This window comes from Cannabis sativa, chromosome 4, assembly GCF_029168945.1.
Source record: "Cannabis sativa cultivar Pink pepper isolate KNU-18-1 chromosome 4, ASM2916894v1, whole genome shotgun sequence".
Classification (NCBI taxonomy): Eukaryota; Viridiplantae; Streptophyta; class Magnoliopsida; order Rosales; family Cannabaceae; genus Cannabis; species Cannabis sativa.
In genome coordinates this window covers 81,773,578-81,790,569 of record NC_083604.1, presented here as the reverse complement: position 1 = coordinate 81,790,569, position 16,992 = coordinate 81,773,578, and the positions used below count along the sequence as shown (strand labels likewise).

Genomic DNA, 16,992 nt, shown 5'->3' with positions numbered 1-16,992 from the left:
ATATACTAAACCATGCTCCTCAAATTTTAATATCTACCAAATTATGCCCCTCAAACTTTGATATGTACTAAATCATGCCCCTTAAACTTTTATGTTAGAATTTTTTCATTAAAATTAGACAAAAGTCTTTAAATTTAACAATCTCAATAGTTCAGGAGAAATTTTTAACAGTTAAAAAAGTTCAGGAGCACGATTTAGTACATGTCAAAGTTAATTACTAATTAGCAAAAATATTTTTTTATAGAAACTGCTAAAAATAGCATATTCTGTTACTTTTTTTACTACCACACAGAATTTTAAATATTTTTCACAAAGTATGATTATTTTTTTTATTGGATTTTTTAATTGCATTTGTACGAATCTTATGAAAACAACATTGAGTGCTTAGACTTTATCTATTTCAAGGAACATTGCTATGACAATGATAATTTTTTGAATTCACATGTGAATAGATATGAGTCTAAAATCTTTTATAAAATAATTTTCTATAATTTTTATTTTTTACAATCAATAACAAAGTTTGTGGAAGTACATCATTTATTTAATTTTTTTTTTTGAAATCATTCAAAATTCTGTTTGTATATCTACATCTAGTGTAATAAGTTCATTCATGTGGTGCTGGCTCGGTATAAACAGGTTAGATTTGAATTTAACATGCGTTTATAATAAGGTTGTTCATTTGATCCAATTCGCACTTTTTTGGTCAAACAACATATCAAATCCGTACTAAGTACGGATTTTATTTTGGGCTATTTTCAAAAATATGGGAAAAATTATTAAAGTTATGATAAATATGGCATAAAAAGTAAATGCCACTAAATATGGCATTATCTAACCAATCAAACTAAAAATATGGGTTTTTTTCTAAAAAAAAACCATATAAGACATTAAAAAGAAATCTGAATTTAAAATTCATAAAAAATAAAAACTTAATTAAATTACCATAAAAAATATTAAAATTCTCTTCATATTTATTTTTTAAAAAAAATAAAACAAATAATACTATAGTGATTGCCGAAGTTGTCACTTGTGCTGGAAAAGTCATCGGAGTTTACTGCCCACACCTAAAAAGTCGCCGGAGTAGCCGCCGGTGCCGGAAAATTCGCCGGAGTTGCTGCCGGCGCCGAAAAAGTCATCAGAATCAGCATTGTCGCTGGAAAAATCACCAAGAAACTAGTTTCTTGATGTTAGAAACCGGTTTCCATCAAGAAACTAGTTTCTTGGTGATTTTTCCGGTAATTTTACCGGTGACAATGCCAAGTCCGACGACTATTCTGGAGTTTGATGTCGGTGCCGAAAAAGTTGCCGGAGTAGTTCCTGGTGTTGGAAAAATCGCCAGAGTTATTGCCGGCGTAAAAAAGTCGTCAGAATTGGCATTGTTGCCAGCAAAATCATTAGAAAAATCACCAAGAAAGTGGTTTTTTCATCAAGAAACTGGTTTCTTCACCAAGAAAGTGGTTTCTTCATCAAGGAACTAATTTTGTTACACAACAATAATAAAGATTATGAAAACAAAACAAAAATGATATACACTGAAAATAATTGAAACCAGTTTCATCAATCAACCAAATAGAGAAAAAAAAAATACAAAAAAAATTACCAAGAAACTGGTTTCTTCATCAAGAAACCGAAAAAAAACCAGTTTCTTGGTGATTAGTCCGATAATTTTTCCGGTGACAATGCCAATTTTGACGAATTTCTCAGAGTTTACTGTCGGTACTGAAAAAGTCACCAGAGTAGATGTCGGTGTATTAGTCGTCAGAGTTGCTACCAATGCTAGAAAATTCGTCATAATTGTCATTGTCGTTAGAAAAATTACCGGAAAAATTACCAAAAAACTGGTTTCTTCATCAAGAAACCAGAAACCAGTTTCTTGGTAATTTTTCCGGCGACTATGCCAATTCTGATGACTTTTCTGAAGTTTACTGTCGCTGCCGGAAAAGTCGCCGGAGTAGCTGCTAGTGTCAGAAAAGTCGTCAGAATTGGCATTGTCAACGGAAAAATCACTAAGAAACCGGTTTCTTAGACTTCAAGAAACCGGTTTCTTGGTGATTTTTCAGTGATTTTCCGGCAAAAATGCCAACTCCGACGAATTTTCCGGCGCCGGCAAAGAACTACGACGAATTTTCCTAAGACCGACCGCTACTCCGTGACTTTTCCCGCACCGGCAAAGAAACTCCGGTGACTTTTCCGGCATCAATGACAAATAAAAATTCCTAAACAAATAAAAACATTAAATATGGGATTTAGAAACCTAATTATATATATATGGCATATCAAATACCATAAAAAAACCTAAAAATAAAAAATACCATATAAATTGGCCAAACTTAAATGTACCATATTTATCATAAGAACTTTTAAAATCCCATACTAAGTGTAATTTCCTCTTTTATTTTTTGGATCCAATCCAACCCGCACAGTAGCTCAAATCCAATCCAATCCAATCCGTAAAAGTACAGATTGGATCAGTTATTTTAGATTGGTTATTTTTTAATATTAAATTATTTAATATTTATGAAAAAAAAAATATTTTTTTTCACATAACTAGCAACAAAATAAAACAAATTATAGTTATTTTATGTCTCCAACAACACATTAAATAAATAAAATAACAAATTAAAAATTTAAAGCAAGAAAAAAAATTGTATATGTAAAAAAAATATTTAATTTTATTTTAAATTATATGTAGAAAAAAATATATATAAGAATAGAATGTACATTTTATTTATTAAATTTTGCAATATAATTGTATTATATGTATTAGACTTTTAAATTACTATTTTCTTTATATTAAAATGTTATTTGTATATATAATTTTTTAATTTTGTTATAAATATGTGTGGATTGGATTCGTTACTTTTACATGTCAATCAACATCCAATCAGCATAAGTGCAGATTTTGAATTTTCCAATCCGCACAAGTACGGATATTCGCATTTTGCAGATTTGATTGGGTTGAATCGTGCGGGTTAAATTGGATCGGCTATTTTATAAATATCCCTCGTTTGCAATACATAAGAGTTACGAACACGACCCATGTGTATGAATAGTCACTCTGCTCACCCATACATTTCAAAAGTATTGAACTCTTGTTTCATAAAACTAATAATAATATTACTTCACACTTACACGTGACAAGTTTTTTTTTTTTTAATATATTTCTCATCATGAGGAGGCCTTAATATAATCTGTAATTCTTTCTGTTATAGTGTGTTATGGCCCATAATGAACCCATGGTTATATTATAGAGAAACGTTAAATGAATTAATTAGAAACCATAAGCACTAAGAAAACAATTTTGCCAAATCTTATTATCTACCATTCTTAATATTAATTTATTTAGCATAAAACGATCAGCAAATTGAGTAGCACATTATTGTTAAATATTTTTGGTATCAATCTAGTTGTAGTATTTATGATTTTTCTACTGCTGAACTCTAACATCTTTTGTATTCAAGGTGTTCATTTATTTTAATGAAATTACTATTTTATTTAAAATTAAAAAAAAAAAACAATCTTATTTTATTTATTATTTTATTTTATGTATATATTTATTTAAAATGTCTGAAACATAAGCACTAAGAGAGTCAATTATTAGACAATACTCTCTATTCTCTCCATAAGTCGTACTCTTTTGGTTTGTTTTTAATTTTTGTAGTAAATGTGGGTAGAAGCCCAATATACTTGGGATAATGCTAAGAAGCACTAACACAAACCCCAATACTAATTTAAATTGGGAAATTTTTATTAAATAAGCTTAAAACTTTACTTCATATTTAAAAATGTTTCCTAATTTAAATAATTTCATACCAATTTATCTTTAATTTATTATAACATACTCATTCTACCCATTTTAATTAAAAAAAAAAAAAAACATATCTCTATCTCTCATTCTCTCTCTAAAGATCTAAAGATAAACCCCCACTAAGCCTTAAGTTCTCTAGGCGCTAAGGTTGACTTCTAGAAAATCGTTTCGACCCTTTTTTAATTTTTAGGTTTCAGATTTGAATTTTTCTTAACTTTTTTATTCAAAATACTGAAGGATGATAACTTAGAAACCACTTGGCGGAATCCAAATACTCATTTTGGAGTCCCGAAGTCAAACTGGGCGCAAGACTAGAGACCCTGCCCAGACTTGACTGTTATGACTCGGGCCGCGTACTTAACTTCATGAATGTTTTCTTTCTTACGACGTGTCAAATATTTATGTCTACATCATGAGGATTACTTTTTGTTTAAATATTTGCCCCCAAATCAATAATAATATATAAAGTTTTAAACAAATTAAGTTAGATCAAAGATGTTAGCAAGATGTATGAGAACAATAATGTTAAATTTTTATAAATTATAGAAAACCACTTAAAAAAAATATTTTATATTTAAAAAAATAATATTTAAAGTTTAAAAATTTTAGAAAAATAAATATAAAGTTTAAAATTATTAAACGCGAACATATATATAATAGTATTAAGTTTAAAAAAATAATAATAAAAAAATATTTTTAAATACGTGCAATATATTTAAATTTGAATCACAATATTTAAAAAAATAGAATTACCCTATATATCATTTATTTTATTTTATTTTTTTCAAATTTACAGTTTGGGTTGCTCCGGTAATTTTTATGCGGGTTGCTATGTGGATTTTAGTTGCGATTAAGGTTGCTCTATTGGTTGTTATGTCATTTGTTATGCGAATTTCTATAAAAATACAAAAAAAAGAAAAAAACTTTAAAGTGTAAAAGTGAAAAAATAATCCAAAAAAAAAACAATACTTTTTATTATTCAATACTATTTCATGATAGCATTAAGCATCACTAGTACCTAAAACACTCATCATAAATATATATTGAATAATTTGCGGTATAAATATTCAAGTCAAGTTTAACTCTCAGTTGCAAATAAATACTTAAGTTTAATTTTTGTAAGTAATAATATCAAAATTATAATTCTAGAACTTCTGTAGGTACATGACTATTAAATATTAAGTAAATTATCATATGGCAATCTGTGATTTGTCCAAGTCATTAAATTTTTATTTTTTTTTAAAAAAAAATAGTTTAAATATATTAATAAGAAAATGACATGGATAATAAATTACGGTCATGTACCTACAGAGTTTTAAAAATATAACTTAAATATTATTATCGTCAAAAATTAAACTTAAATATATATTTGGAACCGAGAGTTAAACTTAAATATTTATACCACAAATTACTTATATATATATATTTATATTTATATATAATATCACACATAATTAGCTAGTATTACGTGTGCATGTTCTTTCACCACCTTCCAAGCCTTAACAATATGAGACTCCTCAGTCAACGTTGACCCAATAGCCATTCGGAGCACAAACACCCCACCCACCACACAATGGCTCAAGTAAATCCGACCCGACCCGTTTATAGATTCCAACAACTCTTTGTTCACCTCATTTATGCACGTTTCCCTTAAATATTTATCACCATTAATAACAACATCACCACGAACGACGTCGTTTCCAATCTTCTGACGATTAAATTTAGTAATAGCAAAGGGAGAAATTCTAAAGCAAACTAAGGAAAAGTTTCTCGAAACGACAACCTCAAACCTGTCGTCTGAGCCCAAAAGAGCTTCAAACTGCTTAGCCATCTCCACATGGCTTCGAATTAAATTTCGAAGCCCCTCTACGCCGTAGCTACGAAGTACGAGCCACAGCTTAAGGGCTCGAAATCTTCGGCTCAATGCGATCTGCCAGTCTTTATAGTCAACCACTTTCTTTGACTCTGTAGCTTTGTTATTCAAAAACTCAGGACTTGTAGTCAACGACTTGGTCAACGCTTTAGGATCTTTCACCCAAAGACAACAACAGTCTAGAGTAGTAAAAAGCCATTTGTGTGCGTTGAAACTGAACGAGTTCACGCGCTCGACTCCATCGATGAAGTGTCTAAACTCAGGACAAATACACGCGCTTCCCGCGTAAGCAGCATCCACGTGGACCCAAACATCATATTTTTTTGCCACGTCAGCTATAGCTCCAAGTGGATCGACGGCTGTGGTTGCAGTGGTCCCCACAGTAGCGCAAACGAAAAGCGGGACTAACCCAGCTTCCACGTCAGCAAACATCTTCTGTTTTAGAATCTTAGACGACATTGAAAACGACATCGTTTTATTCGTCTCTATAATGCGACAATTCTCCGGCAAGATTCCGACGATTTTCGAAGCTTTCTGAAACGCACTATGAGTTTGATCCGACCCATAAACAACAAGCTTCCCAATATTATCTCCTCCAATTTGGGCAAGTTTCCGATCTCTCGCCGCCACTAACGTACAAATAACAGCCTCACACGTGGTCCCCTGAAGCACACCGCCGCCAGTGCCGGAGAAGAGAAAAGACTGAGGGAGTTTCAGCATTTCACCGAGCCAATCCATGAGTATAGTTTCGAGCTCCGTAGCTGCCGGAGACGAGACCCAGTTGAGTCCAACGACATTGAAGCCAGCGGCGAGTATTTCGCCGAGAAACCCGGCTGTGGAGGCAGTGTTTGGGAATAGAGCGAAATGGGTCGGACTTTGCCAATGGGTCAAACCCGGGATTATGTGTCGGGTTATATCATCGAGAATGGCTTTAAGTGGTTCGGGGTCGGTTGGAGCGGATTCGGGTAAACGGGTTTGGAGGTAACCCGGTTGGACTTTGGTTAGAACTGGGTATGTTTCGATGTTTTTGTAGTAATCGGCTATGAAATCGATTACCATGTGGCCTTGTTTTCTTAGATCTTCGGAGTTTAGAGGGTTATTCATTATTATCTTTTTTGGGTTTTTGGAGAATATGATATATATGAGTATGAGATAATATTTACTAGTATACTGAATATTATGCATGTATGGATTATTAGAGGAAAGTTTTCTTTCTATTTATAGATATTTTGAAATTAAAATGAACGGCTGAGATCATTCGTTTTCTTTCTATTATATATTATAAGCCTAAAAAGTTGTATATTATGTTGGCGTGATAATATAAGTTGTCTTATTTATTGTTTTTTTATTAAAAAATTGGGTACAAACAACTTATTATATATATATATACAGTAGAACCTCTATTTAAGAATACCAAGTCCCAATTTGGGCCAATTATAAATAAGAATAACATCTAAATTGTAATTAGTTATACATTTTTTAAGTCCCGTATTAACAAAGTATACCTCTATATAAGAATAATTATATATTAATAAAAAATATACATATACAGTATTTTTTAAAATTATTTACGTAGAATTAATAATTTTATTCTAAATTGTAATACATGTATAAATATTATATTCACTCAAAAATAATTCTATTATTATATAGTATTATAATGTTATTATTGTTACATTGATATTTATTGGTGTTTTAATTTTTTTTCCTAGTGTACCTCTATATAGTTATAACCTCTCAATTAGAATATAATTTTCTTAGTCCCAAGTGTATTCTTGGATAGAGATTCTACTGTATATATATATATAAAAAAAATTGTATTTTGAAGTGTGATAATTACAATTCTTTATTATAATTTTTTTAGTTAATTTTTACATTTGAAATTACAAATTGAAATTTCTTTTTTAATATTTGTTATAATTATAACATCATTCTTGTAAATTATTGAATAATTTCGAACAGTTTACAGTATTAAAAATAGAGTTCTTGATATTTCAATCTATCATGCATGCGTGTTCAAAAAATTTAAAATTTATTTTTAACATTATAAATTATTCGAAATTTTACAAAAATTTATTGTAATTATAAGGAACACTGCTGTAAAAAAAAATTCGGTATGTGTTTTTCGACACAAATATTAATAAAAAAATTATAATAAAAAATCTAGATCTTCTTATTTTTTTTATATATGAATCTATACATTTTCTATATTTTTTATATGTTCAAGAACCAACTTCAAAGTTTGTGAAAGTACTTCATTTTTCAAAAATGTGTTTGCATATGTGAGACCTACATCATCACATATCACATTAATAAATATTTTCATATGTTATAAAATAAAAAATAAAAACACGTGTGTTTAAATGATTTTGATTAAATTTCTTCATTATTAAATTTTAATTATCGTGTACGTTTCTGAAAGATGTCAAACACCAATTAATAATATTGACTAAATTTAATAAGTACATAGGGTAAAATGTATGGACCATAAATTATTATAATTTGAGAATATTTAGGGTGGCAAAATAGGTATATAAGACACCATATAAACGTGTTTGAATTTACTTTAAATGAGTTTGAATTAGGGGTGTTCATCAAACCGCTCAAATCGCTCGCACCATACCGCACAGCAAAAAAATACAATTTGAAATTCATTACGGTGCGGTCGCAGTTTGAATTTTTCCTAAATCGCGTGGTGCGGTGAGGTTTACGTTTTGAATTATTAATATGCGGTTCAAACCGCACCACACCGCATATTATAAAAATACTAATTTTTATATTTATTTTTATTTATTTATTTGTTGAAACTTGAATTTTTTTTTTCATATATATTTTCAAGCCTTATGGTATTTTTGACAAGTGTTGCTCAAGTTTTGTCGTATTTGTGATACTTTAATTATTTAGTGATAGTCCAAGCCACATAAACCGCACCGCACCGCACCGCACCACACTATTTTTTGCGGTGCGGTTTTCTAGTGTCGCGGTGCAGGTGCGGTTTGGGAAATTAAAAAAACTGCATGTGTGGGTTGGTTAGAAAAAATAGTCAAAAACCGCACCATCCGCACCGCGAACACTCCTAATTTAAATTATTTTCAAGTGAACACAACTAACTTATTTGTTAAACAAGTCATTTTTCGGGTTAATATGCCTAAATAAAAAACGATAGGAGATTTATTTAAAATACACACCAACCAATATTATATTTATTATAATAATTTATTGTATATAGATTATATTAAGAATATTGGCGGTAAAATCACTTTAAATTTTATATTTTGTAATATTTAACCACATAAACTTATTTTTTGAATGTAAAACTTATTGAACTCCCATCCCATTTTACTCTTTATACTTACGTCCAAAAACTTAAGTTAAGTGCCACAGTGAATTATTCACATGTACACACGTAGCAAATTTTTAGTGATTCACACATAATATTAATTATAAAAAAGATAGTTTAAAAAATTATATAAAAATTATTATATTTTATTTTTCTTTCTTTTTCTTTTTTCCATGAAAACAATTAATGATTTATTTTAAATAAATTTAGTATATTTTTAATTTTTAAATTTTTATAATTTTTGAATAATTTATTATAATTGTTTTAATAATTAATATTATGTGAACCACTAAAAATTTACCACGGGTTCACTTGTATAAACGTGAGCAATCCACTGTGGTACTTAACTTAAATTTTTAAATGAAATTATAAAGAGTAAAAGAGGATGGGGTTCAGTAATAGTTTTGCCGTTAAAAAATAAGTTTATGCGGTTAAGTGTTACAAAACGTAAAATTTGAGTCATTTTACCGCTAATATCCTATTTTATTAAGTTAGTTAATAGACATTAAAATAATACTAAATAAAATGTAAAAATTTTGTAAACTTATTAAACTAGTTATAAACATATTAATGGATGTATAAGTTACCAAAAATTTGAAACTATATTATAGGGCAAGATCAACTTATTTATAAATGAGTTGGTTTAAGTTTTAATTTTTAACCCACTTAATCATAAATTTCAAAATGAAGTTATAACGGTATACTAATTTTATTTAAATTATTAAACTCTTGTTTCATAAAACTAATATTTTTTTTTTTTTTGGTTTTAAAATAACGAATTAAAAAACTAATAATAATATTAGTTAACACTTTCATTTGACCATTATTTTTTATTCTTTCTGTTATAGTGTTTTGGCCCATAATGGACCCATGCTTATGGTACACAGAAATTTTAAATGAATTAACTAGAAAGTAGAAACTATATAAGAATTATTTTATTTATTGTTTTATTTTATGTATATATTTGTTTATAATATTGTCTGAACCATAAGCACTAGGAGAGTCAATTAATTAGAAACCAGCTCATATATATATATACCATCCATACTGACACTTACACTAGTCTAGACACTATTCTCTTCTCTTCATTATAGATATATCACCCATCTATTATTTTTTTTTTTTTTGAAGAAATATCACCCATATATTATTGGGTAATGCTAAGGAGCACTCACACAAACCCCAATACTAAAACTTTACCCCATATCTAAAAATATTATCTAAAATAATTTCATACCAATTTATCTTTAATTTATCTTAACATATCTATTCTACCCATTTCAATTAAAAAAAACATATCTCTATACCTCTTTAGATCTTAAGAATTCCCTTTATTTCATCGTCGCCACCGCCGAAAGCCCACCACCAAAGCCCTAAGGTGGCGTTTGGTTGGAGGTAATGAAATAGAATGGAATGGAAAGAAAACAATTTTCATTCCATTTCTTTGTTTAGTTGCATTTTAAAGTATTGGAATGACATTTCGATGGAATGCTCTTTCTACCATTTTGGTGGAATGACTATTCCATTTTAAAAAGAAATGAATGACCATTCCAATGTAACAAGAAAAAAAAATTAATTATTTTTTTATTAATTTTTTTTATGCATTTTAAATTTTATTCCATTCCATTCCTATTCTTATTCCCATTCCCATTCCTATTCCTATATTTTCATTCCTCCCAACCAAACGCCTCCTAAGTTCTTCCAACACCACTTTTTTTTTCTCCCATCTCTCTCTCTCTCTCGCATCAAACCCCAGAAGTCACAAACCTTTGAAAGTACAAATGCCCTGTGGTTCTTTTGTGTCCTCACCGTCGATGACCCACCGAACCAAAGCCTTATAGGCTGAAAACCACCAAATCTTTGTCCATCACCACCACCACGTACTGAGAAGACGAACCAGAGGACGACGACATGCAACGTTTTTTTATTATTATTTTTACAATTGTTAGTTTTTCGATAATAATTGTGAAAACATCGAAAATATGGGCTTACAAACCGTGTCGAGCTTATCCTTTTAGATATTGGCACGACACAACCCGTATCTTTTAATGGGTCAGCACAACATGACCCATATTATTGTTGGGCTTTCAAAATATAGGTCAGATTAGGCTGACACGCACGTATTTACAACTATGCTCAAAAAACCCAACAACCCTTTACAATCTTGAATCACTTGGCCAAAGGCAGATAGCATCTAACCATTGCTGAGTATGCCTTGAATCGCCAAAAGACTATATTTGAGAAAAGCAATGTGTCTTCTACTAACTCAAAAACTTCCTTAATTCGCAACGCCTCCACCAGCTCCAGGCACTTTCTACTAGTGTTGTAAATATAAGCAGGACTTTTTGACATGGTATGCAATTGACTTGACCCGAGAAGCACACGCACAACTAAACATGAAAGCACGACATGATACGATGCTATAAATTGGCACGACAATCCCAAAAGACACAACACGTAAATATAAATAAACTAGCGTAAAAGACATGACTTGTCAAATTAATAAAGCCTATCATTTGAAAGTAATAATAATAATAATATATTTGTCAATCAATTAAAAAATAAATAAAATTTAAATACAATATTAAATATTATAATTCTATAATTAAAACTACTAAAAAATATAAAACTAAAACTATATATTAATTAATTTGTAGAGTGTAAATTTTTTGAGTACTTAAATATATTACAATTTTAATAATTTTTTATATATTATAATTTTTTGTAAAATATTGTTGAAAAATATATAAAAAATAATAGAAGTTATATATATATATAAAATACATATAGTTTAGTAATTAGCTTATTAATTATAAAAAATATGAAAAAGTAAAACACGAATTCTATCCCGTATATAAAAATGGGCTATCATGTTTAAGAAGAAAAAATAATGTCATATTAAAAAATCAAATAACTTCATCTTTTAAAATAATTTTGAGATTTTATAATTAATTAAAATTATCTTATGACAAGTTTTTAACCTTTAAATATTTTCTTAATTAGATAAATTTTAGGGGTAATTTAAGAATTTTTCAAAAAGTCACGCATTTTAGTATTACTCTCGCCCAAAAAGTCGGCCCTGAGAATATATGGACCTAAAGCGTAATTTAAATTTTCGAGTCCTCACAAAAAAATTGTTTTTACCTATAAAAAAAATTAAACATAAAATCAAGATTATTTTTAATATTTCAACTAAATTGTTTTGATTCAAATTATATTTACCAAAAGTAAAATATATTATTATTGAACATATTTTGATAATTTGATTAATAATTTTTTTTCTCATAATGTTAAATATGTGTGGTCGTGGATTATAGAAAAAAAAATAAATTGATCAAAGATAGCTTATTATATAAAAGAAAGAAAAAAAAAAGTTGTTAAAGAAATAGGGTTTTAAATTTGAAAAGAAACTTTTCAAAAAAAAAAAAAATATAGAAAAAAAATTAATTTAAATAAATTTTGTAAGCATATAATTGGGTTGGGTGACATGCTTCAATATGAGTATTTTCATAAATATATACAAATATGTGTTATACACTCTAACCAACAAGATATAACATTGGGAAATTTACATGGTATACTAACTTTTGCTATTTTTTTACAAAAATACTGCCAAATGTTATTTTTTACTTTTTTACTGTGTTTTTTTATAAGTTTCATACTGCAGTATACTGTGTTAAGTTTCACTGGTGTTCTACTGATATTTTTTAGTTGTTCTACTATTGTTTTGAGTTGTTCTGCTTTGTGTTTTACTGGTGTTTTATAAAAACACAGTATTTTTGAAAAGATTTTTGTGTGATAGTATTTTTGTAAAGATTAACCTAAATTACAGTATTTTTGTAAATTTCCCTATAACATTGTGTTAAATTTAATTGGCCCATAATAAATAATAATTTTTAATTTATACAGTGACAATAATTATTATGATTTATTGGCTTTTATTAAATTTTATATTTTTTATTTACCATATTATTATTATTTAAACAATAATAATAATAATTTTTGTATATTCTGAATAAAATATCAAATGACTATCAATATAATTAATTATTTTTTTTTTATTTATTTAACATTTTGTGTATTAGAGCACAATTGTAAATAGTGGACTAAATGTACAAACTCAATTTTTTTGTCAAATTTAGCACAATTTTTTAGATCTTGCATTAAAGATAGTCTTATGTACTATTTTGTCGAAAATTAAACTCAATGCATTATTTTAAATTATTTTAAAAAATATAAAATCGAAATTATAATTTAACAAAATCAAGAGTCTAATTTACAAAAATGATATTTACCTTATTATTATTATTATTATAATCTCATAACATATGACTTGTTAAAACTGTTCTATATTTAGAGTAGCAATGATTATTGTTATTATTAATTAATACTAGTTAATAATCTTTTTTTTTTTTGTTTTGACACCGTTTTTATAGATGAAAATTCATGGTTTTCATTCATTCCTAAGACCAAAAAACAAAGCATAGCCATTAGATTGACGAAATAAACGATTACTCATCTTTAATTAATTAAACACCCTTTTCTTTCTCTCTTCATAACCTTTTTTCTTTCTTCTCTCTATTTTCCCAGAAAAAATAAAATAAAATTGAAAAAAAAAAGGTGAATTAATGCACACAAAATATTTCAGTGCATGAGAATTCAGAAGATTCTGAATTTTTCATGATCAACCAATACTCTAACAATTTATAAATTTATTATTACAAAATGAGTTATCACTAAGAGAGAGATTATTTTGATTATTATTATTATTATTGTTGTTTTTTTAATTTTCCATTACATCTTTTTTATATACATATGTATATAAAAATGTCTAACAACAACAATAAGATGAAGGGCTTGTTGAAAGGCTTAAGATACATCTCTCAAATATTTGGTAAGTAAATTTATTTTATATAATTAATTGTATTATTATTGTTTTGTTATGAATTTTAATATTGTTATATATAATTATTAATGAAATTTCAAATTAATTCAGATAATGAAAAAGAACCAGAAATGCAGATAGGTTTTCCAACTGATGTGAAGCATGTGGCCCATATAGGCTGGGATGGTCCCTCTGTAAATTCTCCCAGCTGGGTAAATTTATTTTAATTAAATTGAAAATAGTATTTCATTATTACTATTATTATTCATTAAATTTAGAATGTTGTGTATGTGTTGATTAAAAATTCACAATTCGAGTCACATGACTGGTTAGAATTATGCATTCATATTTTCAATTAAAATTCGAACCACGTGATTGGTTGAAACTCTGGAAAAGGCATAAACAACATATTTTTTACAGAGTCTCGATTAACCGTAAAATTTTTGTGGCTCGGATGATGAGTCTTAGTTGGGCATATTTATTAGATTTATTAAGATAATTAGCAGTGAAATTTTGTTAGAATTTGAGTTCATACACTTAATTTCTTCATTTTTTTTTCTTTAATTGTAGCAATAATATTTAACTTTGCTTCTATTTGTAAATTTGAGACATCTGCTAAATCTCAATGTTAAATTTCTATACTAGTGGTAATTCTAGTAGTTATTTAACGATAAGATTTAACGAGCGCCTTAAATTTACAAACAAAAGTAAAGTTAAAGGGATATTACCACAAAAAATAAAAGAGTGTTTTACAACTAAATCCTCTCAATTATCAGTACACTTGCACTTAACCCTCTAACCTCAAATTTTGATAATAAAATTCTTCAAACTACTAAACTGTTAGCAAATTTAGAGTATCATCTACTTTTTACAATTAATTACTAATATAGACAATTTATGTGCACACTTTTTGTACATGTATTAAATTTATATTGGTATATCTAATATTATTATTTAAAAAATTTATAATATTTTTTATTTTTTTTAAATATTTTATTTTTATTTTTATGATTTTATTTATTTTTAAATATGATATTAGGTGTATTGTAGTCACAGTTAATCACACCTTAAGTTTACTACTAATTCATATTAAATGAAAATGAAGTGGTAGTTGAGAATTGAGATGATATAATTGCCAAAAATTCAAAATAAAATAAAAATATAAATGAGTTTCCCGCCAATTAACGAATTTATGACAAAGCCTCACTTAATTAGGCCATATCCTATACAGATGAACGAGTTCAAATCACCCACTGCTTTCGCCAACGGACCATTAAGTCTCACCAGCGGCGAAGATCCTAATCGGAGAACTACACGTCTACCAAATTCTCCGGCTAGAGACTTACCTGAATTGCCAAAATCATCAAGATCGCGTCATACATCCACGGCGACAGCGGCTGGAATCGGCGCCGACTCTCCGACGAGAGAAAAAACGGAGAAGACGAAGCACAGAAGATCTTCAAAAAATACAACGGATAGTCCGAGACGATCCTCTGATTCGAGTTTAGCGATTGATTCTCCGGTGAGAAACTCGCCCGATATTCCCAAAAAAACTCGCCGGAAGAAATCTAAAGAATCTAATCCCGGCGTCGGTGGAGTAAGTGGATCGTCGAGGTTAAGATCATCAAAAACACGTGCTAATAATAATGATAATGCGGATCAATTCATGTCTGCTTTTTCGGATCCGGGTCCCGGGTCGGGTTCGGTATCCGTACCCGATTTAATATCCAAAGCTAAGGAGAAAAGTGATCGTAATAATCGACAAAAGCCAAAATGTCATGAATCGGAAGATATTAAAGGGTTAATTACATGAGTAAAAACACTCTTTTACTCTCTCTTTCTCTTGAAATATATTTTGTGTGTTTTTTAATTGGTAGATTTTAGAAATTTCATTTTGTAAAAAAAAAAAGTGAAGAAGATGAAGAGAATGGTTTCTTTGATTAATAATAATCAAAGTCTTGTATTGTTAACATTTTTTTACTTTCTAATTTTTTTTTCTTAATCTTATGGTAGAATATGTGGAGATTCAAATTTTATGTTTACCAACAATGAATATAAACAAGAATTACTATGTATGTTGTTGGAGACCATAAATTCAACTTTCAATAGTGTTCTAAACATTTATCTATACGTAGTAATTGTTTTAAAGTTGTTTTTTTTTTTTTATTATTCTAAAGTAATATTTTCAAAGTAATGTTATTTAGATGATAAGTTTTGTTAGAATGTAAGATGTATCGATACATCTCAAAATTAATTGACAATGAGCAGGGTCGTCCTAAAGTATAGTAGGTGATACGAAAAAATAAATTTTGAAGCCCTTTTTAAAGTAAAATGTGGTATTTTTTAAAATTAATAAAAAAAAGTAGATAAATTTAAAAGGGAGAATTTTTTTTTAGATTCTTATGCTAGGTGGGCTATAGGCACAAACCTAACTTATCTATGCCCAGAATCATGCCTGATAATGAGAGAAATAACCCATTACAGGACTCTCTAACAAGGTTGTTAAGAGATAATCAAAATTATGAAATAATGTTAAACAATCATATAAATGGCTTGCCAATAGGAATGGAAATAATATTGGGTAATAAGTGGAGAGTCGAAGACTGCTCCCCCCATGAGCATGGTTGGCCCTAGGTATAGGCGGGCTAGGCTCGCGCCTAGGGCCCACTCATTTTAGGAGCCTAAAAAAATATCTTTTAAAAAATGTAAATATTTTTTTTTATAATTTTTAAAAATATCATTTATCTTTATAGTAAGGATTTATTTTTTTTTTGTCTATGGCCCATTTTAACTCAGAATCGGCCCTATCAATGAGTTATCTTAATCCATCAATGTCCTCATGTTACATAATTCCCCATCATAGGTAGAGTGGGGAATTTATGTTGGGCTGGGTAATCCGCATAATGGTTCATTGGCTTCAAAAATAATAAATTACACAAAAATGTCTAAAAGAAATTACTTGACTTGTACCATTTTTTTTTCCATAATCTTTGAATGATTGTTCTTTCAAATTAAAGTTAAAAAATAAAAAAATAGTGTTGAAACTAAGTATTGAAAATTAGTGTTGAATGATTGTGGTATTTTAA

General features: G+C 28.4%; 2 protein-coding genes across 2 annotated transcripts; one reads left to right on the top strand and one right to left on the bottom strand.

The window, feature by feature from the left end:
* Nucleotides 1-4,761: 4,761 nt before the first annotated feature.
* On the bottom strand, nucleotides 4,762-6,960 carry LOC133037429 (phenylacetaldehyde synthase-like). Its single transcript, XM_061114717.1, has one exon. The coding sequence runs from the start codon at nucleotides 6,864-6,866 to the stop codon at nucleotides 5,253-5,255; it is 1,614 nt and encodes a 537-aa protein (XP_060970700.1). The 5' UTR covers nucleotides 6,867-6,960; the 3' UTR covers nucleotides 4,762-5,252.
* Nucleotides 6,961-13,497: 6,537 nt separating this feature from the next.
* Nucleotides 13,498-16,000, top strand: LOC133036584 (CRIB domain-containing protein RIC6). The gene is made up of 3 exons (XM_061113096.1): nucleotides 13,498-13,915; nucleotides 14,018-14,118; nucleotides 15,138-16,000. Exons 1-3 carry the CDS (start codon nucleotides 13,837-13,839, stop codon nucleotides 15,717-15,719), a joined length of 762 nt encoding a protein of 253 aa, XP_060969079.1. The 5' UTR covers nucleotides 13,498-13,836; the 3' UTR covers nucleotides 15,720-16,000.
* The last annotated feature ends 992 nt before the right edge of the window (nucleotides 16,001-16,992 follow it).

Excerpts from the sequence above, each read along its gene's own strand:
- LOC133037429 (XM_061114717.1), bottom strand. The coding sequence starts at position 6,866 with ATGCATAATATTCAGTATACTAGTAAATATTATCTCATACTCATATAT.
- LOC133036584 (XM_061113096.1), top strand. The coding sequence starts at position 13,837 with ATGTATATAAAAATGTCTAACAACAACAATAAGATGAAGGGCTTGTTG. Across the intron at positions 13,916-14,017 it reads ATACATCTCTCAAATATTTG|ATAATGAAAAAGAACCAGAA; the intron begins GTAAGTAAATTT and ends AAATTAATTCAG. Across the intron at positions 14,119-15,137 it reads CTGTAAATTCTCCCAGCTGG|ATGAACGAGTTCAAATCACC; the intron begins GTAAATTTATTT and ends TATCCTATACAG.